The sequence below is a fragment of the Pezoporus occidentalis genome, unplaced genomic scaffold, assembly GCF_034315485.1.
Source record: "Pezoporus occidentalis ecotype Australia unplaced genomic scaffold, CSIRO_AGI_Poc_V1 ctg200, whole genome shotgun sequence".
NCBI lineage: Eukaryota > Metazoa > Chordata > Aves > Psittaciformes > Psittacidae > Pezoporus > Pezoporus occidentalis.
Window position 1 is genome coordinate 2396529 of NW_026913857.1, and position 25400 is coordinate 2421928.

At 54.4% G+C, this 25400-nt stretch overlaps 1 protein-coding gene across 4 annotated transcripts; it reads right to left on the reverse strand.

The window, feature by feature from the left end:
• Positions 1-3890: 3890 nt before the first annotated feature.
• On the reverse strand, positions 3891-24708 carry FRMD6 (FERM domain containing 6). 4 transcript variants are annotated; one of them, XM_062618511.1, is made up of 14 exons: positions 24557-24708; positions 16515-16697; positions 15668-15758; positions 15322-15401; positions 14512-14588; positions 13677-13863; positions 12356-12511; positions 11495-11560; positions 11335-11403; positions 10979-11153; positions 9966-10301; positions 9725-9850; positions 6915-7006; positions 3891-6795 (listed from the first exon to the last, which is right to left on the reverse strand). In XM_062618511.1, the coding sequence occupies exons 2-14, from the start codon at positions 16611-16613 to the stop codon at positions 6511-6513; spliced, it is 1839 nt and encodes a 612-aa protein (XP_062474495.1). In that variant the 5' UTR covers positions 16614-16697; positions 24557-24708; the 3' UTR covers positions 3891-6510. The 4 variants fall into 4 exon arrangements, with proteins under 4 accessions (XP_062474495.1, XP_062474493.1, XP_062474494.1 ...); XM_062618509.1 differs by having other exon boundaries at positions 15259-15401; XM_062618510.1 differs by having other exon boundaries at positions 15259-15401; positions 24553-24708.
• Positions 24709-25400: the final 692 nt, after the last annotated feature.

Below are 25400 nucleotides of genomic sequence, written 5' to 3' on the forward strand. Positions count from 1 at the left end.
CCTCCCTGACGCCCCGGGTTTTGCAGATCGCTTTTCTCCAGACCCCGCTGCCTCCTGGCCCTGCCCTTCACCCTGCGTCAATCCCTTTCCTTGTTTCTGCCTGTGCCCATGTCCATGTTCTGGTCTCTGTTTCTGTCGTAATCACTGCCCGTTCCTGCCTCAGTCCCTTCCACGGCGCCTTGTCCCTTTCCCTCCCCTTCCTCATTCCCCCGACCCTGAACCCCACATATGCTATGCACTAACCCCCATAACCACCCACTGTACCTGCCTGCATTCTGCACCCCAAACCCTGTACCCATCACATACCCTTCACCCACACTCTCTACACCCCTCATCATGCACCCTGCACCCCATGCCCCCCTGCAACCATCACATACCCTGCACCTCACACATATCCCCCACCCTCCCTGTACCCCACACACCTCACAGACCCATCCCTGCACCCGCAGCCCCTCTGCACCCATCCCTGCCCTCTCCCCTCCACCACCTCATCTTTGAATACCCCGTGTTTGAGGATCCCTTCTTCTATCTTGTGAGCCCCCCAAACCCTCTGGCATTCACACCTCTGTCCTGACCACACAGCCCAAATCCCTTGTCACCCCCCAGACCTCTCTGTGCCCCTCGAGACCTTCCCAGCTAAGTAATTCCCTACCTGCCTCTCCAGGGCACAGCTCTGGGAGCGCCCATGACTCCATAGTTCGTATTTTCGTTTTAATCCGTGTAAGCCTGCATGCCTGGTTTTTAGGATTTCAGGTGGAATATTTCCAAAGCACAAGAGATCTGGTGAGTGCTGGTTGGGTTTTGTATAAGGCAGCCTTTTCCTTTCCTCCGTCTGCACCCGGAAACATCTGTAGCCAGCCCAGCTGTACCTTGGCTGTACATGGCTGTACCTTCAAGTCTGCTCTATTGCACACGTATACACTGAAAGTATGCTCGTGTGTCCCTGGGCAGGCGGCACAGCAGAGCTGAGGTGCGGCACAGCCCCCCAAAACAGGGCACTGTAAGCTGTGCCATTGCCCACCGCAGCAGCAGCGCTGGGATGCAGCTCCCCGCGGGTGGGGGGCACGGGCATCCCGCAAAGGGCGACAGCAGCAGCTCCCCGGGCCCGCAGCGGTGGGTGCGAGGGGCTGCGTGTCACCCTCCCGCCGGCCAGGCCCGCAGGGCTCCCGGCAGTGGGGCGCTGGCTGCCATGGATGGGTTTCCCCTCCCGTTTCCACAGCAACACTGATGACTGATTTCCTTGCAGGGCTCTGGAGCTCGGCCCTGCAGAGTCCACCCCAGCTGCCCCTGGGGCTCTGTCACCCACCACCCACCCCGGGCAGCACCCAGCATGGGGCCAGCGATGGCAGAGTCCCCCACCCCAGACACATGAACCCCAAATACTACGCAGGATACATGTGGCGCTGCGCTAAATGAAAGCGTTGCATCCAATGATGATTTCAGGGTGCAGAAGGTCCCCAGGCTAAAGAGACAGGAACACACGGGGTATTTCTGTAATTATCAGCTGTCAATCATCGGTGTACGATTGGGGTGATGCCAGAGGGTGTGTCCAGCACTGCTGGCTTGGAAGGGCTGATAGAAGGAGGATGCTCTGTGAGGCACCAGCCTGGGAAGAGTCATCACTGTGTAACACTGGAGAGAGCACCACCGGTTGTTGTCTGGCGGCAAAACTTAAAGTAAAAAGGGACATTACTGCAACATTCCCCTTTTAAAGTGCATTTTGCACTTGGCTCCATTAAAGTGGCATTTGAACGTTGTCGCCCTACAAATCGCAAGTCTTTGACCACTCGGGCTGCCATGAAATGGTGACAGGAGATGCAAAATCTGAAGTGGAGCGGCTGGAGAGAAAATGGGCCAAGTGCAGCCTTCCTGTGAAAGCTTAAACTCGTGAAATGGCTAAGGCAGAGCAGCACAAGGGCTGCCAGCACCAGGGAGCATTCGAGGGAAAACCAGCCAGCGTGGGTGCAAGGCTGCCTGGGGACACACCGCCGGGATGGGAACTGGAGGACCTTTCCCCCCTGGGGACCTCTCCCTCAGTGAGATGAGGGAGGAGCAATGGAAGCCAAGCCATCAAATGCCAGAGGGGAACTCATTTAAGGCCTAGCTGAGGGTACTAGCCTTTGCTAAAGAAAGTCTATGGGGAAGAGAGAGGCCCCTCCCCTCCCTCCCTCCTGGGCGGCAGGCCTGGCTCATGCAAAATAACATTCAACATCTGGTTTTAGGAAAATTGAGGGGTTTTAGAGGCCAAGGATGAAATCTGGAGGCTATACTTAGTAGCAGACAATGCAGTCCCCATCCCAGAAGTCACTTGCTCCCTCATACTCCTCCCTCCTGCGTGAGGCAATCAGCTGCCCCGACAACGTCTGGCGTTACCAACAATTGGGCACCAAGACCCGTGGCCACCCCACGGTCAGCACCCGCCTCACTGAGGACGAGGGCTGGTTTTAGAGGACAAAGGGAAATCACTGGTAACATGCAGTTATTTTTGGAGCCCAAAGAAAAGGCACAGGATGCTCCACTGCTCCATCATAGATGCTGAAGGTGCCAGGGGAAGGGTGCAGTGTGTATGCCCCACACCAGAAGTGCACAGCACCACATCTCCATCCCCATACCTCTCCCAGGGTTCTTGGAAGAGGGATGGATGGCAAAGGCAGGCAGGCTCCAGTGCAGGTCCCACGGGTGTCCAGGCTCCTGGGGATGCTGGTAGCCCCCATGGTACTAGTGTTAGGGTGGCACAGAGTCGCATCCAGTCTGCAGCATGCTTGGAGAAACCAGCCAAGAAGCTTTACTGATGCTGCTTCCCCAAAGGAGAACAGGATCTTCATCCTCTGCAGGAAATCAGGATTTTGCTCCTAGTAACAGTGAACTCCTCACATCAGACAGCCTTTATCTTTCCTACCACTTGCATCTCAGCAATTAGGAGTGGGCTGGGTGTGAGGGGATCAATACTCTGAGGGTCAAGAGATGCTCAGAAAACTGGGAAAGAGGATGTGGAAAGGTCCTTTCCAGCCCTAACTATTCTATGATTCAGCTTTCCTTGGCTGGAGGAAGTGGGTGCCAGGTTCAGCAAAGCTGGCAACATGAAGAAGAAAAGACCTGACTAATTATGTTGTGAGAAGTTTAATTAGCACTAGTGGCATGGGAGATGGGAGGGTGGCCCTGCATGTTGGAGGGGGAAGGCTGCAGCAAAAAGCCTCTATCAGACACTGGAGAATCCACGCGCTTCATCCAAAAACATCAACTCAGGAAAGAGGAAATGAAGTCTTCCCTGTCCAGGCACTCACAGAGCTTGGGGCCTTGGGAAACTCCCACCAGGTGCCTCAAGAGGAGGTGGAAGCTCCGACAGCATCCTCATGTTCGGCCCAAAGCCGGATGCCATCCTGGCCTCTTGGGCAGGATCCTGGTCAGGGTCATATCTTTAACATGGTGAAGCTTCCTCCCTCGTGGAAACTCACCTGGGTGCTGCTCCCAAACACCCATCCCATTCTCCCTAAGCAGAGCCTGCTCCAAGCAGAGGAGGAGGGAAAAAGGGGGATTAAAGAGAGGAGCGCAGTAGGCAGAGGACCACCTCCCTCATCACACTGGTGACTACTGTCTCTCCCACTGCCAGGGGTAGGGAGCTAAGCCCCGGCAGGCTGGGCTGGGGGAGGACCAGGGCTGGGGGTCCTGGAGACAGGCTGGAACTGGTCCTCCTTTTCCTAGAAATCACCGAAAACCAGGATGGAAAGGATCAGCCCATCAATTCCCCCACCAGAGGCTGCTGCTTTTACCTGTTCTCCAGAGCCAGGTGATGCTGGAGAGCACAATAAATTTACCACATTCGTTAAACACACCTGTTGTTTCATCACTCCCTTCAGCCTGGCAGCATTTTAAATCGCCAGCAGTCAAAGTAATGCAAACAACTTTCACTTTATTGTCGTTTCCAGCCGTACCGCAAAAGGCACACAACAAACTTCATTGGTACAAAATGATTTCACTGCGGGGTTTTTGTATAGCTTTCCCTGTGTTTCCCTTTTGCAACACAGTCACTGGCTCTCCCATCACCCTGACGGGAAGATCCTTTCACAGAAAGGACTATTTTGTTCGTGCAGACAGATAGCTCATTACTGCAGGGGCAGTGGCACTAAGGGCACTCAGGCACTGCCACCCCATTTCCCAGCATGACCCTGCAGACACCCTGGCCACCCACGGAATAAATGGCACCTCTATGTTCCCCCCACTACTCCCTGGCACAGCCCCACTCCCATTTGCCCAGGTGTGAGCTCCATCGCTGCCCTCTTTAGCACCCCAAACCCTGCTTTCTTCCAGGTTCACCTGTAAGATAACGGGGTAGGAGAAGAAATGGAGAAGCCCTGATTTAGCTGCTCCCCCCTGCCCCCAATGCTTTCTGAACATCATTGGGCATTTCTTTACACGATTTACCCTTTTTGTCCCTCCAGCTACGCATTTCTGCAGAGCAGTGGGTGAGTGTCCCATGGAGGGCACCCCAGACTTGCTGGTGGAGGGGTGCCAGCAGGACCCCCCCACCTGGGTGCTGCAGCCCCACTGCCTCACAGGGGCTGGTAGAGGGGAAAAGAAGAGGCTGGGGATGAATTTAGGGTATTTTCCTGACCATACCAGCCCATGCATGGCAGACACACACAACCCAGCAATCACAAACCTGGCTGTGGACAAGGGTCTGCTGCTACCAAATGCAAGCATCCCACTCTGAGATGTGGTACCCACAAATGAGGCTTTTCGGGTGTTTTCTGGGGTCCCCCCAAAACTAGAACGAAGCACATGGGCCTGAGCCCCCTATGCAGCATCCCTCCAGTTGCCCTGGGCAGCTTTAGGGGAGATAAAAACTAGCTTTGGGGGACAGCATCTTCCTGCTTGCTCTGCCAGCATTTGGCTGTCTATCATTTCCAATAATATCCCTTGTGCTGGGTGAGATCAAGTGCTGGGATCGGGACATGCTGTGCTCGTGCCACGGTCCCATAGTGCAGAGCCCCAACAGTGCCTGAAGCTCTCCCCTACCAGCTCCCTCATCACAGTAACACTGAGGGGTTTTGCACTGTGCCAACAGCCACTCTCTGTTTCTTTTGGTATTAGTTCTCCCTTCTTGGCTCTCTCCCCCAGTATTTTTTATAAAAATAAGATTGTGCTCATTTATAAAATAGTATTTTTTTCTTTTAAGAAAAGGTTCCAGTTAAAAAAAGGTGGTATATCAAAATATGGCAAAACTTTGGCTGTCAATCACTAAACTCTAATTAAAAATATTGACTAAAAAGGCATTGTGCTGTGAGTATTAGCTGCTGTAATGCTTCACCCTCCAGTACCAATGGTAAATATTACATCTGGGCAGGCTGGCTTCCCTGGGACACACTCAGAAGCCGCCCTTGGGTTTTTCTAGCACATCACCATCATTCTTTAGCAGAACTATTTGAACTGTAAGAAACTTAAAGACGCATGAAAAGCCTTGGTAAAATACAACAGAGACTGCACCAGGAAGAGCCACAATTACAACGCGGTTGCATACATATTCTTCTCAAGATGAAAGTCTATTTTCTCACTTAGTGCTTAGAAAAAAATATGATTATTTATATGGTTCATTAAAGAAGAGAGGCAGATCCTTTGTATAAAAGGTATTTTAGGGCAGAAGTAAAATGCAAATGGGTCTATAAGATCCAGACATATATAAACATACATACCTTGATATATTTATATATGTAATCTCTATATATTCAAAGTCTGGGACGCATTATTGCAATATCCTTACAGGTGACCTATTCTTTTCCACCCTCCTTTGCTTTTGGCTTTCTTGGATGGGTGGTTTTGGGTTTTGGTTTTTTTTTCTCAGAGAAAAGAAGAACAAAAATGAAGCTGCAAATGGCTTTGAGAGCTCTCAGCCACCCTGCTGGGATCACTCTGGCCTCACCTCCAGCACGTGGTTTTGGAAGAACTGGGCTGATACTCTGGTTGATGCTCTGGTTGATGCTGCTGGCCATGCCTTCCTCCATGGTTCATCAATCCCCGGCTGGTTATTGCTTAATTCTCCCTCCCTATACTGGCCTTTAGGGTATTTACATTTCTTTGGCTTGACTTGAACACAACAGTCTGGCACTTTCTCTCCAGCATTGGCTGCCACCAAGCCACTGCCAGAGCCACCGGCAGCACGGAGGATGGGGGCAAGGAGGAGAAAAGGCCACCTCGCCACAAGGCAGTGAGAAAACACAGGCTGACTTCTGCAAGCTCAAACAAGTTGTGCTTCTCCCAGTTGAAATAAAACAACTTGTGTTTGGCACAAACTCATCCGGAGGAGAAAGGATGCTGGGGGACCACCGGTGGGACTCTGCCATGCCCGGGGACTCCATCCTGCCCACTGCTGGGGTGTTCCCCGAGTTTCCACGGCCTCGGTTTGCAGGGAGGGGTGTGGGGTGAGGGAAAGGCAACACTGACAGCCTGGATGCAGGGCAGGGAGCCCCAGCCTCCCCCTAGGGGGAGGGCAGCTGGTCCTGCCCCCTGTGGTGCTCAGACGACAAACTCAGGGACTTCATCATGGGTGAGATCCAATGAGAAGTATTTGCTGGTTCTTTTGACAGGGAAGGTCTCCTGGATGTTGATGCACTGCTGGGCCAAGCAGCCGTTGCAGTAGAGCCCTTCCTCCTCCAGCCCATGGGCACAGCCGAAGGTGTAGCTCTGGGCTGTGTCCTGGCAGAGGTTGGCCAGTTGTAAGAAGTCCTTTTGGTAGAGACGAATGTCATCCAGGCTCAGGCTGTGCCGGTCGGTTGATGTCTTCGGTTTCCTGCATGTTGTCTGGGCAAAGCAGAGAGGAGGCTCAGAACCCCATGGGGAGCCAAGGGGGTCAGGGAAACCCAAGACCCCAGTGCCAGCAGGACTTCAGGTCTCTCCTAAGCCTCACCAGCACTACGTACCTGGGGTAAGGAGTCAGTGCTCTGTCCCCGCAGCTTCACCACTGTCTCTGAGGAGCTGGAGGTGGAGGAGCTGATCTCTTTCACAATAAGCCCTGCACAGAGGAGATAGGAGGATGTGAAGGTTATTTCAAGGCTTCTCAGCTCTCCTGGGATCCGTGCCTGCTGCCCCTGCAGGCTGGACCTTGCTTTGTGGCAAAAGCACCCCCAGCTTCACGGGAAGCCTTCACCCCAACAGCTCCACTTGTAACCAATGTTATCTACAAAGCATCCCAAATTTCCAAGAAAATGACATATAAAGCTGTCCCCAGGGAGCTTGGCACCCCATGAGACCTCCCAGTAGCTCCCAGCACAGAACTGGAAATGCAGGCAACTCTCTGAGCACAGCTCTGGAGAAACCAGGCTCACACTTGTGATAATGCAGGGATGTGAAACGTAACAGGAAGGGATTCTATAGGTACATTGCAAATAAAAGACAGACTAGGGACAACGAAGGCCCCCTCCGGAAGGTCTCGGGAGAACTGGCTACACAGGATTTAGAGAAGGCTGAGGTTCTGAATGACTTCTTTGCCACTGGCAAAAGGCTCTGATCACACCATCCAAATCTTGGAAGGCAGACGCAGGGGCCGTGAGAATGATGATCCTAGGCCCACTGTAGGAGAGGATCTGGTTCGAAACCATCTTAAGAACCTGAACGTGCACAAGTCCATGGGTCCTGATGAAATCCATCCGCAGGTCCTGAAGGAGCTGGCAAATGAAGTTGCTAAGCCACTGGTCATCGTATTTGAGAAATCCTGGCAGTCAGATGAAGTTCCCAATGACTGGAAAAAGGGAAATATAACCCCCATTTTCAAGAAGGGGAAAATGGATGACCCGGGGAATTACAGACCAGTCAGTCTCACCTCTGTGCCTGGCAAAATCTTGGAGCAGATTCTCCTGGAAGGCATGCTGAGGCACATGAAAATCAACAAGGTGCTTGGTGACAGCCAGCATGGCTTCACTAAGGGGAAATCCTGCCTGACCAATTTGATGGCCTTCTATGGACCACTGATGGACAGGGGTAGAGCAGTTGTTGTCATCTACCCGGACTTGTGGAAAGTGTTCGACACTGTCCCACACAACATCCTTGTCTCTAAATTGGAGAGACATCAATTTGATGGATGGACCACTCAGTGGATAAAGAACTGGCTGGATGGCTGCACACAAAGAGTTGTGGTCAATGGCTCAATGTCCAGCTGGAGACCAGTAACGAGTGGTGTCCCTCAGGGATCGGTGTTGGGACTGGTCTTGTTCAACATCTTTGTCACTGACATGGACAGTGGGATTGAGTGCGCCCTCAGCAAGTTTGCCGATGACACCAAGCTGTGTGGTTCAGTTGATACCCTGGAGGGAAGGAATGCCATCCAGAGGGACCTTGACACACTTGTGAGGTGGGCTGATGCCAACCTCATGAAGTTTAACCATGACAAGTGCAAGGGCCTACACCTGGGTCGGAGCAATCCCAGGCACAGCTGCAGGTTGAGCAGAGAAGAGATTCAGAGCAGCCCTGCAGAGAAGAACTTGGGGGTGTTGGTCGATGAGAAAATGAACATGAGCCGGCTTCAGTGTGCGCTTGCAGCCCAGAAAGCCAACCGTATCCTGGGCTGCATCAAAAGGAGCGTGACCAGCAGGTCGAAGGAGGTGATCCTGCCCCTCTACTCTGCTCTTGTGAGACCTCACCTGGAGTATTGTGTGCAGTTCTGGTGTCCTCAACATAAAAAGGACATGGAACTGTTGGAACAAGTCCAGAGGAGGGCCACGAGGATGATCAGGGACTGGAGCACCTCCCATACAAAGACAGGCTGAGAAAGTTGGGGCTGTTCAGCATGGAGAAGGCTGCATGGAGACCTCATAGCAGCCTTCCAGTATCTGAAGGGGGCCTATAGGGATGCTGAGGAGGGACTCTTCATTAGGGACTGTAGTGATAGGACAACGGGTAATGGGTTAAAACAGGGGAAGTTTAGATTGGATATAAGGAGGAAGTTCTTTACTGTTAGGGTGGTGAAGCACTGGAATAGGTTGCCCAGGGAAGTTGTGAATGCTCCACCCCTGGAGGTGTTCAAGGCCAGGTTGGACAGAGCCTTGGGTGACATGGTTTAATGTGAGGTGTTCCTGCTCATGGCAGGGGGGTTGGAACTGAATGATCTTAAGGCCCTTTCCAACCCTAACTATTCTATGATTCTATGATTCTATAACAGCTCTCATGCTCATGGGAACAAGTGAGGACTTGTCATAAAAACGATAGAGCAGGTCAGCAATTGAGAACATCAATGAAATTATGTCCATCACCTGTGGGCAGCTCCTGCCATCTCCAAATAACCCATCGAGCCTGGGCACACACCCCTGTGCCACAGGGCAGCAGCACGGAGCATCAGTCCTGCTCTGAGTCAAACCTGCACCTTTCCCAGGAAACCCCTTCTTTTTGTAGTTTCACCAAGTTTACCCCATCTCACCTTCAACCCGTGGGGCAAGTGGCTTTTCCCAGTGTCCCAAAAGGTTGTCTTGGGCTGTTAGGGTGGTGAGGCACTGGAATAGGTTGCCCAGGGAGGTTGTGAATGCTCCATCCCTGGCAGTGTTCAAGACCAGGTTGGACGAGGCTTTGGGTGATATGGTTTAGTGGGAGGTGTCCCTCCCCATGGCAGGGGGGTTGGAACTTGATGATCTTAAGGTCCTTTCCAACCCTAATTATTCTATGATTCTATGATTTCCTCTGCTGAACACTGAAGGTGTGACTTGCACTGTGGAATTGGAAATAAAAGCAGACATTGCCTTACCTGAGTGCCCATTGAACTTGCGCGACAGCAGCATGTCCTCCGTGATGTAGACGCACATGTCAGGGCTCACCTCCATCTCACCAGCCTGCTCCAGCTCCCGGGGGTCATCCACCAGCATCTCGATTTCTGCAGGCAAAGACAAGATGGGACAAGTCACTGATGTGAACCCCCCGAGCACCCTCCAACCCCAGTTACCTGGTGAGACCCAAGCTGGAAAGCCCACACTCAGCTGGTGTCTCACCATCATCCTGGGAGTCCTCCTCCAGCCGGTCCTTCCCACCGCTCTCCACCCCAGAGGTGTGGGAGCTGCCATGGCTGGTCATGGAGCTGCAGGTCTTCAGCTTGCGGTGGGCACCGGTGCCCGAGAAGCCATCCTCGGGCCCCATCTCCCTGGGCTTGGGGTCGGTCTCGATGCCCGAGGTGTGGGAGCTGCTATGGCTGGCAGTGGAGTGCCGGGACAGGCGCTTGTGCCGCACGCTGCCGGCACTGCTGCCGCTGGCCCGCGAGCGCTTCTCCAGCTGCTCCATGTCCAGGTCGAGGGTGTCGCTGATGTACGACTCACGGTACTGCTTCTTCTCTGCGAGGCCAGTGACACACTGTCAGCATGTGGCAGCCTGCACCACAACCCCCTGGAGCACCCTGGTCCCCAAGGGCACTGTCACCCAAGCCCAGCAGGGTGGCCAGCCCTGTCCTGGTGGCACCTGGGGATGGTGCAGATGGTGGGGAGCCTCAGACTTGCTGTGCTCTGTGCTGTGCTATTGCTTCAAAGTAGGAGGAGGAGAAAGAGGAAGAAGAGGAGAAGGAGGAAGAGGAGGAGAAAGAAAATGAGGAGGTGAAGAAAAAAGAGGAAGATGAGGAGGAGGACGAAGAAGATGAGGAGGACAAGGAGAAGCAAGGTGAGGACAAGGAGAAGGCAGAGGGGAAGAGGAAGATGAGGGGTGGAAAAAATAGGAAGAGAAAGAAGATCTTATACTTGCTCAAGGGCTTTCTGAGCTTGGAAATGAGACATGGGGCACTGGGAAATGCTGCATTGAGGCATTGGAAGGAACTGGGCCATCAGGGACCACAGCAGGTCTTTGGGCATCCCGCCATCCAGGAGAGGTTGGTCAGGGCCGGGGCTTGCTGATGCACAGTCGAGGGGGACAGCATGGGGACATCCACCCCCTGACCTGTTCCCAGCCATGGGGCTGGCACAAGGACCTCATACAGGCAGGAGCCCGGTGCTGGTGGGATTCACGCCCCAGGGGCACCTACCCTCATTCTCCTCCAGCTTGCGGACCTGGCGCAGCACGGGCTGCAGGTTCATGTAGAGCCGGTGGCTGCTGCTGAGCAGCTGCAGGAGGTGGCGGGAGCGCAGCGGGCAGCCCGTGTAGTAGATGAGCTTCCTGGCTGAGGGCAGCCCGTCCGGCAGGATCTCAAACTTCTTGCCCTGTGTGGGAGAGGGAGGACGTCAGCCCCAGAGAGGAAGATATTCCTGCTGCAGCCCACCTATCAACCCCTTCACCCGCACTGCAATCATCCTGCTTGAGGTGTAATAAGAGCCCGTGCCCAAATCAGAGCCCAGGAGTGACACGGGCAGAGATGCTCTGCCTGGGGATGGCTGCACTCACCACAAACACCAGCTTTCCAACGTTTGTCCAGGGGAAGTCATAGAGCAGCTGCTTTTCTTCATCCAAGTTCTGCAACAAGAGGCGGGCCCAGCTGAGGATGCTGGCGGGGGCTGCCCATGCAGGGAGGGGGCCGCGCCATTGCCCTCCCTCAGCTGCCTACCTGGAAGATCTGGATGCCCCGTGTTGTCAGCCCCAGTGTCAGGGAGGCCTCAACCTCCCTTTTGTCCTAAAGGAGGAAAAATACATCATTTGCAGCATGAAGTGCAAAAATCTGCTCCCCGCCCTCCAACCAAGGTATCCTCCTGTAATCCCCCCACCTCCCATCCAGCAGCAACAGCCACATGTGGTAAGTGCCACATTAATCATAGAAGCATTTAGGTCAGAAAAGACCTTTAAGATCATCAAGTCCAACTGATGCACACACACCGCCTGGTCACATCCTCTCACAAGTTCCCAGTCTCAACCCCCAAGCAGCTGCCACGCCATCTTAAGGCTCTGGAAAAGCAGTTTAACCTCAGAAAACTTGGAAGGACCTTCAGAAACAGAGCTGGGGCACTTTTATGCTTGAGCCGGTGTGCTCCTACACCAGCACGCTGTGCTCTCCTGGAGTGTTCTTCTCTTTAACTTAAGGATGCTATAGAATGGTTTGCAAAGCACTAGCTCCCAGCACCCAGCAAACAAATTGCCCTGTTCCCAGGAGAAAACTCCAGCATATATTTCTTAAGGAGGAAGGAGGGGATACCAAAAAATAAGATCCAAGAAACCCCGGAGCTACTTCCCCACACCCTGGCCACCTCTCGCCTCTCTGTAACTGGTAGAAAATGGCAGGATGATATAAAGCTGCATCTCCCTGCTTCTGGGAGTGAAGCACTGCCCTCAAGACTGCCCTGCTCCAGGCAGTGAGTCCCAACTCAAATGTAGCTCTTCCCAAAATACCTTAGAAGTTGTTTGGCAGTTGCTCCTTTCAGTAAAAAGCAGCCCTGAACCCAATCCCCAGCCTGAACTCATGGCTGCTGCTCACCTTGTACAACCTGTAGTAGTGCACAGCCACATCATCCAGCCGGACAGCCTCCTTGATGTACTTGAGGTGCGCTTCAGAGGCTGTCAGAGCAAACTGATCTTTATGCATGTTTGGGACATGCTTCAGGATATAGTCCTTGCCCCTCTTTGCAACCACCTGTTTGGAGGAGGAGAGAAGCTTGTCCAGGGGAGCTGCTTGGGGCTGGATGCCAGCCCTGGCACTCCTGAACAGTGGCAATTTCAAGGGAAAAGGGAAACTGGAGCAGTACGCTTTATTATAGAGACCTGCAAGCAAAATAAAACAGATAAAACAGCCAACAACCTCTAGTCAACTGGAGTTCCCACTGGGAAATGTGTATTTCCCAGTGTGCCTGGCCCATGGAGCTGACACCACTGGTGACACCCATGCCAGGGCAGGGAGAGTCATGCATGGACATCATGTATGTTCCCATGGGAACATAGCCCTGGGGCCATCACTCCTCACTGGCACGTGTGAAAAAGCGAGAAGCTGGCAGATTTGAAGGCAAAACCCAGAAATCACATAAAAGTGAGCAGTGGTGGCTAGGACTTTATGAACCTTCCCCTTGCCAGCATCTGCAGGTAGCCCCGGCTGTAGGGAAACACAGAGGAGGTTCAGCTGTTTTGGGTCCCAGCACACATCCCACACAGCTGTGAAGCTCTTCACCACTCCTCTTTAACTAGTCTGGTAATAAACAGACTTGGTTTTGGGTACCCTTCAGAGGCTGGCACTGTGTCCTTGCTGTGGGGTCCCAGATGGGAGCTGTCTGCCATTACTGTGCCATACAGAACAGGACCACTCTCTACTCCTCTTTTGTGCAAAATCATTGGGATGGCATTGCCCCAGCACCCAGCTCTGCCTGATGGTCAGAGGTAATGTGAGGCTGCCTGTCACCTTGTGCTCTGCCTCAGTTTCCCTCCAGGACTACCCCAAGAGCTGCCTACACCATGGCTGCTGCAATGGAGGACACCAGTTCCTAAAGGGCTGTACCTGGTGATGGCGGGATTATGCCATGATGGCACACAGCACACAGGGAAGCCCTTGTGAGCATCCCTGCAGTGCACAGGGAAATCCCCAGCAGTGGAATGAGCTGCCCAAGCCACCACAGCAACCCCAACCCTGCCTCCCCACAGCTATTTGCAGCCCCACAGTTGTCAAAGGTTATTAATAACTGGGACTAAGCCAGAGACAGGGAGGCAGCAGGAACGCTGGCTGCCTGGGAAGCCTCTGAGCAGCCCAGCATCAGCAGCCTCACAGGGATTCACATGAGCTCAGAGTGGGGACCACATCACAGCTTGCTTACCCAGGCAGGGAAATAGGCTTCGGGCTCGAAGTACTTCCCACAGTGCTTGTTGCGCTTGAAGTCGCCCAGGTCGGCTTGGAGGGCAAAGGCAGTGAGGAGGAAATAGGCTTCCTCACGCAGCACACACTGCGAGTGCAGCACTTGCTTCCGCAGGTGCCAGTAGTAGTAGTAGCGTGCGGTCCGGTCACTGTGGGGACAGCAGACGATAGGGGAGAGGGGAGCCAGCAGGACACCCACTCATGACCAAGACCAGGAGGTGGGAGACAACTCTGGCACCTTCCTCCCGGTGGGAAGGTCTTACAGAGGGAGCAGTGCTGGCTGCTCCCTTTCCCCCATTCATTAAAGCCAGATCCCAATAGGTGGTGCAAAATCACAGCTACTTTGCTGTACTCAAATTTCCAGCCAGTGCCTCCTGCAGATGAATAACCCCTCCGAAAGCATCCCCATGGGGCTGCAGATGCCACTGTGTCCCCAAACTCCCAAGACCCTGAAAACTGTTTTTTCCCCAAAACAGGACCTGAAGCTCCCACCTGGCCACAGGCACACGTGTGAATTAAAATCAGGCTGTGCCCTAAATACCATGTCCCCAGCCCCTTGAAAGGCTCCACCATGGCTGGCAGCGAGCAGTGTCTCCATGTGCCCCTGCATAGCGGGTGGCAGGAGCAGCCGCTCGGTACCCTGCCACAGACAGCTCCAGCTTTTGGCATGCCAGCAGCATCCCGTGGCATCCTGAGGCTCTGAGCCAGGGGTACCTCTGGGTGCCACCCCCCCACCAGCTTTCCCCACCAAGCCCGGAGGGGTGCCCAGGACGGTGGGACAGGTAGGTGCAGCCTACCTGATCAGCCTGCCGTTTTCTACATAGTACTGCACTCGGAAGTGGATGATCATCGGAGGGCCAAACTGGTCAATCCCCTGGAAGGAGGAGATTTTCAGGGCTCCTGTGCAGACCCCAGCATTGCGCCCCTGCCCCTTGCCTCTACTCACCCAGGGCCAGGTCCTTCATGGCCACCCCTTTGCCTCCCCCCAAAAGAGCCACAGGGAGGAGTTCATTTGCTAACACTGCTTGTACATTTCCCCTGAATTAGAGCTTAAACCCTTTTTTGCCTCCCAGTGTGCTGAAGCACAAAGGGGATTTGGATTTAAAGAAGCAGGAGGCTGGGTTTGAGACCCCCAGGGGGGCTGCAGCCCCCAGCTGCTGCTGCTGGCCCTCTTCCACCCCTCCCATCCCGTCACCCACCGGCCCTATTCTCAGTGCCAGCACAGGAGCCTTCACACCAACCCAATCAGCACATTGCCTTGAAATAATTAAAAGGTGCTTTGGGGGAAAATCCCAAACACTTGATTTTAGAAACCAGAAGAAGGGACAGCTCAGAATTTCTGCTGAAGTGTAAGGAAGTAAGGGAGGAAAAATTCACAGCTCCAGGGTGGGGAGCGTGGAGGACACGTCCCCACCGGGGGCACACGGTGGCACTTGCAGTGACAGCCATCACTCACTTTGGACGCCCATCCCCCCACCCTGTGCAGGCTAACAGCCAAGTGCCCCCTCCCACCCTCGGCTGCATTCCCATCTCCTGGAAGTGACCTGCAACGGGGACAGAGGTGGCCTTACTGCCGTCAGCTCTCCATGCAAGACCTCACCGCTGACCTTGCTGGCCTCCTTCTTCCACTCCTTAGGGCAGTACTTGTAGAGTTTCTGGGCCAGGTCCATGTACACGTGCTCATTGTCTGAGTGAGACAGAGCTGGCATCAGCATCCCCACTGTGCCCCCTGCATCCCGCCAAGCCCTGCCCTCTCCCATCAGTGGGTGATGTGGGGGGTCCATAACCTCCCTGTCACCTAATGAGGAGCCACCAAAGGGTTGGGTAAATTTGCATCCACATTTGGACAAACACACACCCCTTACCCAGGGGCATTGTGCCATGATGAGCCGTGATGGCATAGGGCTGGATTGGCCATGGGCACCGAACCCATGGCATAAGCCCCTGACTTACTCTGGATGACGCTGAGCCCAAAGAGGTGACAGTCCTTCAGCCTCAGGAGGTCACACACCTGCACCAGCAATTCGTGGCACAAAATCTTCACCTGCAAAAACCCACACAGTCCCTCCTGCATCTGTGGCTGAGCCAGGCAGGCAGCAAACCCGCTGCAGCATCCTCAAGCAGGAGCAGGAGAGTGACAGGTTGGGCTGTGGGGCTCGTTTGTCCATGGGGCCAACATGGAAGCCCCCAAAAGGAGGTTCCCATCCTGGGGTGCAGGACCAGAGCTCTCCCAGTGATGGAATGCACAGGGCAGATGCATGGGGCAGCCTGAGAGAAGCGGCAGGTGGTGGAGACCTCACTGCAACCAGCCTGGCACAAGGGAGATGGCTTTGGGGCAGAAAATAGAATATTGGTGGTGGTGAATTAAAAAAAAAATAAACCTGGGAATTTCATATTTCATACTACATCCAAATCAGAGCCAAACCCCTCCTGTTTCTTCACTGGAGTATGAGAGGCTGAACTGCCATCCACAGTGGACGTGTGGGGTGAGGACTGAGGGAGGAGAGACTGCCTGCTCCGCATCATGCCGCCTGGTGGGATGGCATGCAGCAGGTCACCTGTCCAAAATCACAGCTCTGCCAGCAGCACATCGAGTCGAGAAGAAGCAGGGGAGCGTAAAATGCAGCCACAGCTTTAAGGGGAATAACTCGTGTGCATTTCTCTGGCAGGGCAAGAGCAGGCAGGCTCCAAATTGAAACCAGAAGCAAAACCAGAGCTTGCAAAGGCACCCAGCTGCAAGCCCCCAGGTGTGATGAAAACGTCAGTGCTCAGGGTTACCCTGGTCCTTTTGCTGCCTTACATTGATGATGATGTTGAGAGAGTCGTCGTTGGGAAGGAAGATGCAAACGCTGCGGCGGTCCTGCATGACTCTGTTGTTGTGGAAGGTCAGTTTGTTCATCGTGCTTCAGGCTCGGGGCTTGGGGCGGGTGGCGGGCACCTCACCAGCGGGCTGGGGTGGCCTCGGTCCCCGTGGGCGCCATCCCTGCAGGTGAGATTGGGGGGCTGAGCCCTGTGCATGGCACCCCCAGCTTCCCACATCCCGAGGCAGGCACCCTTCCCACCCATTATCATGACCCTCTGGAATCAGGGTGTCCCCCAAAACCTCTGCATGCACCCCACCACGGCCACCCTGTATCCCAGCCCTGGCGCCACAATTAGGGCAGCGCAGGATCTCAGCGGAGCCCAAAACCCCTGACCCAGCAGATTTATTCTCCCAGCTCAAATTCAGAAAAACCTCAGAAAAGGCTTTCCTGGCATAATTATAAAAAACAGAAGTCTATCTGCTGGGAACAAACCCGGCTCTGCCGGAGAGGAGCAGTGCGGCGGTGCGGGAGGTTTTGCTGCCAGCAGCAGAAAGGCAAGGGGCTGCTGCTGGGTCCCACAGCAGGACCCTGTGTCCCCTCCAGCACCATTCCCCCCAGCTCCAGCTCTTTATGGGGGTTAAATCCGACAACCCAAGCACTAACAGTGATTTGAAGATGGGAATCGCTGTCTCATGCTATTTCCCAACGTTTGCCTAAATCTGTACCGAGGCTGAGGGGGGGAATCTGTCCTAGCACTAACCTCAGCCAATTCTTATTTTCAAGGGTAAATATTCCTTAAGCACTTTTTACCCCATGACTGTTCCCAGGGACACAAACACACACATGACACCAGGAGCAAGGATTTTTAAACTCTAAACTAGTTCACCCTTTTCCTAACCCATAGATTTATGCTGGCACCAAGGACAGTATAGTGTCTCCCTCTCCACCAAATATTTGCTTTGGTCTAAATGAAAATGCCTTTGGCTTCCAAAACAGTTTAACTTGCATATTTGTACAGCGGGGAAAAACGTGCCCTGAGGTGACTTTTTGTTTGGTAGTTACTGGGGTTTTGCAGAAGTTGGGAAATCCAGAGGTGATGCTGTCTTGCTGCGCCACTCTGGGTTTGCACCACCAAGGCCTTGCGCAGCTGTGCAGAGTAGCTGTGCATTGCACCCATGTGTCATGGCCATCTGTGCATTGCATCTGTGCATGATGGCCCAGCACTGAATCCATGCAGTGGCCATGCTTCACAGCTGTGCATTGCATCTGCACTTCGTGGTCATATATTGCATCTGTGCATTGCATCCATGCGTGATGGCCGTGCGCTGCATCCATGCACCACAGACATGCATCAGGGCCACATTTTGCATCTACGCACTGCATCTACACATTGCTGCTGTGCATTGCACCATGCATCATGGATGTGTATTACATCCATGCACTATGGCCATGTATTCCATCTCTGCACTACATCCATGCATCATGGCCACGCACTGCATTCATGTAGCAATGCATCATGGCCATGCACTGCAGCCATGCATTGTGGCTGTGCCTTGCAGCTGTGCATTGCATCTATGCATTGTGGCCACATACTGCATCCATGCATAGCATTTGTTTGTTGCATCCATTTATCATGGCTGTGCCCAGGCATGACAGATCCCAACTGGGAGCAAACAGTGCAGCAGATGGGTTGGTTTCAAGGTTCATTAAAAATCACAGCAGTGAACAAAATGGGGCTGAAGGTATTTGGCAAACATCCTGGCCCCAGCCGGGCGCCCAGCACCTCTTGTGCACCGACACGGGGTTGGGCGTGAAGCAACCTGCATGGGCCATGGTAGGGAGGGCTCAAAGCAGCCATGCCCCGGAGCACCCTCCAGCACCCTCCTCCCACACAGAGGTCTCTTGCTGCCCCAATGGGTGCAGGACAGCATCTTCCCACCAGCCCCATGGGCTCAGGACTACAGCCAGAAGCACAGCCCACCCAGATTTATTGGTAAACCCATCACCAGGAGGCTATTCTCTGCTGCCAGCACCATAGCATCAGCCCCGCACATCTGGGGCCTCACAGCATCCCTGCAGCAAGAAGGAGCAGCCGTTTGGGAGTGGGTGCCTCCTCCACCACTGCCTCTGCACCAAGCTCTGCTCATAGCAGGATCCCTGAGGAAAACACCTTCTTAAGAGTATGTTGAAATGGAACCAAGTCTTCGAGATGCTGCCAAGAACACCAGTGTCACAGCTCATCACCTAGCTGCCTCCAAACTGCCTTTAAAAGCCAGGCAGAAGCTGGCCATCAGGCCCCACTGTGCAGCTTGAAGCTCCCTCCGGTGAGCTTCCACACTGCTCTTGGCATCCCCAGGGCTGTTCATCCCCATGCCAATCAATATATTTACTCCTCCTCCTGCAGCATGAATTGGTCCCTGAGTGTCAGGGATTAAAACACATGAGCTGGCATCAGCAGAGCATGGGCACCATGCAGCTTGGTGGGGACAGCACTGCCAGAGCCAAAGAAAACATTCCCTCAGCAGCAGCTCTGCAGGACCCTACCTCAAAAAGCAAGTGAAACACATGAAGGAAAGAACCATATATTTTGTTATTTGTATAGAAAATGCTGCTGAATGAGAACACCCCATGAGACGACCACATAGAGTATCACAGGGGAGGACAGCGGCTTTGTGAGACCCCCTCAGCTCCAGGAGCATCCCCCTCTGTGAGCTGGAGCTGCGGCAGATTTAGTGAGCGGGCACACAAAGCCCCTTGCAGGGTGATGTGCCTCCAGCAGCCTCAGCCAGACGCCGGCAAATTCTTTCCGAGCATCTGCTGCTCATTCCTACAATGTCAGCTTTGATTCCCTGGGACCCCACGCCGCTGGCCTCCGCAAGTCGCTCCAGCACAAACACCACCAAAAAGCACGCACATATCCGGCTCTGAGCTGGAAAGACCCTGGATTGCAGGGAGAGCCCCCCTGGAACGCCACGCTGGGCTGGTGCCACAGGTCCCACCACAGCCAGAGTGAGAACCTCCACCCTGGGCAGCTTTGCAAAGGGTTTTCCATCCAGAGAGCAAAGTTGACTGGAGAAAACACACGGAGTGAGGACTCGGGCACAGATCAGCCTTCACAGTGCCCACAGATCCAGGTCTTCCAGCTGCATTTTCCCTGCTACAGGGAAAACAGCATTAAGATTCCATAGGAAGGCACTGCAAATGGCTTATATGCTTTGTAACTCCAGGACGACGCAGAGAAAATTCCTCAATCGACTGTGGTTTTCAGCCCAGCCTGCTGGAATAACATCTCCCTCCCTTGTACTTTTGCCATGGGATAAACCCTGTCGCAAAGCTCTGCTGTAAAGAAAACATCATGCAACAAACCTGTGGGCCTGGAAAAGCAGCTCGGGCTGTCACTGCTGACTCGGCGGGGGATTTATTCAGCACAGGGTCCTGCAAACACGGCCGAGGGCAGGCAGAGGCTGAGCCCAGTCCAGACGGAGGTGCTGGAGCAGTGTGCCAGGCTCCATCATAGGAAATATAAATTTGGATGCAATTCCAGGGCTGGGGATTTAACATTGCTTGAACTTGTCAGCTGAGGTGGGGTTTTCTTCCAAAGAAGCAAGTATGCAGCTTCTGTGCATGCAAAGCCAGGCTGGTTTGCATGTGCAGCATATCTTCCCCCCCCTCCACATATTTAATCACACCTAAAAGAAGCATCTGAGTCCCTGAGCCTGTGGATTTGGGTCAGGTTTGTACCCCCGTGGTACCCGCCAGACCACCACAGTGCCAACCACTCAATCCAGCCACACAATCCCCAGCCTCAAGCAGATCCAGCCCTTTTCTCTGTCACCCAAATTCACCTCCCTTGCCAAAACAAATAAAATAATAAATTAAAATTAAAATTAATTAAAATAAATAAAAAATTCTGCCCCACGGTGTCTCTAACCCATTACTAGGTTTTTGTTCCAGTCCCCCCAAGTCACAATAGGGGTAAGAGAAGGGATTCCACATGGGATCCACACGTAGGCACAGGCCATCCCGCAGCAAGAGGCTGCCTGAAGTGCAGAGCAAGATGGGAAGATGAATTCACAGGGCAGGAATTTCTTGTTTTTAAGTGTTTAGAGTCGGTTTTACCCCACATCACAGGGCGCAGGTATGCATGAGCTGTTATTACAAGTTTTAAGGCCGTCACTTAATGCAGCTTCTACTAACCCAAAAGCTAGATTAATTCCTGCTTGCGGTTGCCCCGTAATTAAAATTGTCTCCAATTCTTCATGAACTCAACAGTTTCCTCCTAATGAAGAGAGGCAGATGAAAGAGACCTTCACTGGGAAAAAGGACTCAGTTATAAATATTACATTACTTCATCCACCACAAAAGCTATTTGGATGCTGGAAACTCAGCCTGGGCAGCCGGGGGCCAGCCCCAGCAGATGCCCCCAAGTGCTGGAGGTATCCAAAATCCCTCTGCAAGGAGGGTTCCCCCAGGAGCTTGCCTGTCTCCACCTCTGCAACACTCCTTCTCTTCCCCCTCCTCCTCTTCCTCCCCTTTGGCTGCTGCAATGGGACCACAGCAACAGGATGAGTGGGTGCTGGGGACACCCAAGGGACAGCCACAAAAGGCCAAGTCAAGTGCATCATCCCCAAACTGGGATAATGGCCCCTCTGTCCTCTCCTGTTTGTGCCACAGCTGCAATCACAGCCAGCACTGGGGACAAGCCCTGTGGGACATCACATCAGCACATGGGGAAACATGGGCCGAGCCACGGCAGCTCGGGAAACCGCTCCCCCAGCCCATCCTTCTGCCATGCACTGAGCAGGATCCGGCCTGGAAGGGCTGATTTTCCATCTGCCTGTGACCTACAGCAGAGCCATCACAGGCCTCTTCGTTCCCTTACTTTGGTGCACTAAAATATAAATAAAGCCGCCCGGCCTCCGCGACGATGCATACAGAAATGGATTTTGCCTGGCAGAGGCTCCAGTGAGGGAGGGACGGCGCCTGCTCTTCCTCTTCACTCTTCTGCTACGGAACCAGCCCCTTCCATTTTATTTCCTTCCGGCAAACTTTGCCCGAGCCTTCAGGACTACAGTATTATCTGCTGAGAGCATCCATGGCATCAAGACCATCAGGGTTGGGGAGGAATTTCTCCCCCATCTAGGTCCAGACCCTGTCCCCACCACATTCCCGAGGACTTTATGAACTGTCCCCAAGCAGCACCAGCAACAAACCCAAACCTCCCAGAGCTCAGGTGCCGCTCCTGGGACTGCAGGCATCCCTCTGAAGGATGTATGTGAAGTATTGCCCTTGCTCCCCTCTCCTTGGGCAAGTTGCAGCCCACACTACAAGCAGAATCCATAAATCCTTGGCAATCTGGCCCTCCGCCTTGGCTGCGGGATCCCAGGACCACCAATCAGCTTAAGAGCCAGTGTCACCGTCCTGCATCCCTGAGTTTCCAAACCATGGACCTCCCTATTTAATAACCCCCACCCAAGATGCTCTGGCCCTGGGCTTTCCTTTCCCAGGGGAAAGCACTTTTGGGTAGCCCCATCCCTGACACCCTGCTCCCAGGCCCGTTCCCATACATGGGCTCGGTGCCCAAACCCATCCCCACTCTAGGGAACATGCAATGCTTTGTGCACACAGAGAGGGGTTAAGAAAAAGGATGCAAAGTGCTCTGCACCGAGCTAAGAGCCTGAAAACCAGCTCCGTTTTATGTCAAATGGCACATAACCGTGCCTGGACCATCCAGAGGCCTGCAGCGTCCTCGCCTCCAGCTCCAGATCCCACAAAACCAAGATACTTTTTCAACCCTGGAGCGGGCAGAGGGGGATTTGTCCTCCCCCGGCACTGCTGCTCTCTGGTTCTCTGGCTGGGAGAGCCTCGCAGCCACGCCGGAGCCTCCATAAACTTCCCTTTCCCCCAGCAGCAAGGGGGAAAAAGCTTTTTTGTTGTTGTTTGAGCAATATCCTAAGCCTGCTTTTTCAGACAAGGCCAAAAAAAAGCATAAAACTCAATTAAGAAGCAGGCAGATATTTTAACCACCGCCATCATTTGTATACTCCATCTGGAGTCCAAAGGCTGCCTCTTTTTTTTTTTTAGCAGGAGCGAGCTGACATCATCTTAATTTGAAATTCACATTTATTTTTACATCTGGTCTGAATTAATCTTTTTCAGCGTCCTGACTTTCATGTAATGGAATAATTGCTTACAGACTCGGGGTTTAAAGAGCCTGAATAAACCCAGTTTAAAAAAAGAAATGCCTCTACAAAACGATAGTAAAAAGCCAGTACCTATAACCAAACCAAAACGTGCCTTCGGGACTGGGAGTTTTAAACGAAACAACATCGCTTTCAAGCAAGAGAGCTCGAATTAATCCCCGCTCCATCCAAGAACTGGAGAGGGCAAGCGAGCCCCATGGAAAAACACCTACACAAACCAGCCCGGGAATTAGGCAGAGTGGCAAAGCTCTGCACGCCCAGCTCCATCAGTGCCACACTGAAGCATCACTGGAAAAGCAGAGTTTGGCTTAGAAAGCATCCTCATGACCAGAAATGCATCAGCCACGAGCAGGAAAAAGCTGATTCAGGACTGCAACAACAGCAAAGCTGGTGGGGGCAGGGGGCATGCAGGGCCGGGCACTGCCTTACTCCCACGTGCAAGTCAAAGGACGTGGGAACACCACGCATGGTCCTGGGAAACCTCAGCCCCGATTTCCTTGCTGCCACAAGGGCACAATGTCAATTGCAGCCTAATTTAAGAGCTGGGTGGGTTTATCCTCACCACTTCCAGAACCTGGCAGGGACTCACATCCCCAGTGGGACACTCACAGAAGACCATTAGTGCCACTATCAGGTACTGGCTTGCACCCCGAGCCACAGCACCCCCATGACTGAGCATTGGTGAGTAGGGCCCATGGACAACGAGGTCCCACAGGTGACTGTGACTCAGAAACAAGAGGATCCATGGGTGAGAGGATCCATGGGTAACGGGACCAACAGATGACAGAACCCATGGGTGAGGGGTCCCATGGGCAAGAGGACCCACAGAGAAGAGGTCTCACATAAAAAGAGGACCCACAGGTGAGAAACCTCACTGGCAAGTGTGGCCCATGGGTGAGTGTGACCCATGACCAAGGGGTACCACAGGCAAGGGGATGTGTGGGTGAGTGTGACCCAGGGGTGGAGAGCCCTGCAGGCAAGGGGACCCATTGACAAGTGAGGAAATCCCAGGAGGGGATCTGTGGGTGAGTATGACTTGTGGGCATTATCCACAGGCAAAAGGACCCATGGGCAAGGCAACCATGGGTGAGTGTAACCCACGGGCAAGGGAACCCACTGGTGAGTGTAACCCATGGGTCAGAGGACCTGTGGATGAAGGGACACATGGGCAAGTGTCAACAAGGGGATCCATGGATGAGTATGACCAAGGGGTGAGGGGTCCCATGGGTGACAAGATGCTTGGGCAAGTGTGACCCATAAGCAAAGGAACCCAGGGACAAGGAGATCTGTGGGTGAGGAGGTCCCAGATGCAAGAGGGTCCCAGGAGCAAGGGGACCCGTGGGTAAGCACAACCCAGTGGCAAGACGTCCCATGGGCGACAGGACGCTTGGGTGAGTGTGAACCACGAGCAAGGGGTCCCTGGGGTGAGGCGTCCTGCAGACAAGGGGACCCGTGGATGAGCGCGACCCCGGGGCACGCAGAGACCGCGGGCGAGGGTCTGGCGGAGCCGGGGCCGTGGAGGGGCAGCGGCGGGCGCGGGTCGCGGGTCAGCCCGGCCGCTGTGCGTTCGCCTTCACCTCCCCGAGGGCGGCGGGCGGAGGAAATGACTCGCATTCCTGCAGCCGGAGCCTCTCGCACTTCGGCTCCAACTCATCCCCCAAGCGCAACAAGCAGCCGCGCCGGCCCCGCGACACCCCACGCCGGGCCCACCCGCGGCAGCACAGGCGGGGCCGCGCCGGGACGCGGTAGCCCCGCCGAGCCGGGCCGAGTTAACCGAGCCGGGCCGGGCTAAGCCGGGCCGAGAGCGCGGTGCGGGGCGCGAGTCACGCACCTACCTGCGGCTTCGGGGACCGCGCTGCCTGCCGAGCCGAGCCGAGCCGAGCCGAACCGAGCCGAGCCGAACCGAGCCGAGCCGCGCCGAGCCGAGCCGCGCCGAGCCAAGCCTAGCGGAGCCGTGCAGCCCAGCCCGCAGCCGCCCCCGCCCCTTCCCGGGCCGCACCGCCCCGAGCGCACCGGCACCGCCTCCCGCCTCAGCGCGGTCCCCGGGACAGCGAGGGGGAACCGGGCGGCCCCGGCGAGGGGACACAGCAGCCCCGCAGCGAACCCCCCACCTACCCCCGGGAGGGGACCCGAGCGTTTGCCCTGGAGGGGGTGGCGCTAGTCAGGCACACGCACCCCACCTCCGGTCCCGGGGGTCCCGCGTTCCCGTCGGGGAACACTGCTCAGAAGAGACCGGAGCATCCCCTGGGGAGAGCACCGGCCGCGGGGGACCTGAGCATTTCCAAGGGGACCCAAGCTTCCCCAGAGAACTTACCCACACAGGCATACCCGGAGAGAGGAGCTGAGCATCCTCCTGGGGCAACCCGGGTATCTCCTAGAAAAGGACTCACATGTCCCCACTGAGGACCCGAGCATCTCTTGGAGAGGGGGGCCCAAGCACTCTCTGCACCCAGCCCAGTATCCCGATCTCTGGCTGTGCCGCTGGCATATTAAGCTAGTACTTTGGAGTTGGGTGGAGGCAGGAGCAGAATTAAGGCCAAAGCCTATTCCCATTAAGGCCTCTGCTAACGGTCTGGCAGTTGGGTTAAAAGTGAGTTGGGCACATTTGTGTGAGGGCCAGTGCTCACTCGACACATGTAACACAGCTAGCACGCGCACAGGTCGCTCCATAGGTGACCC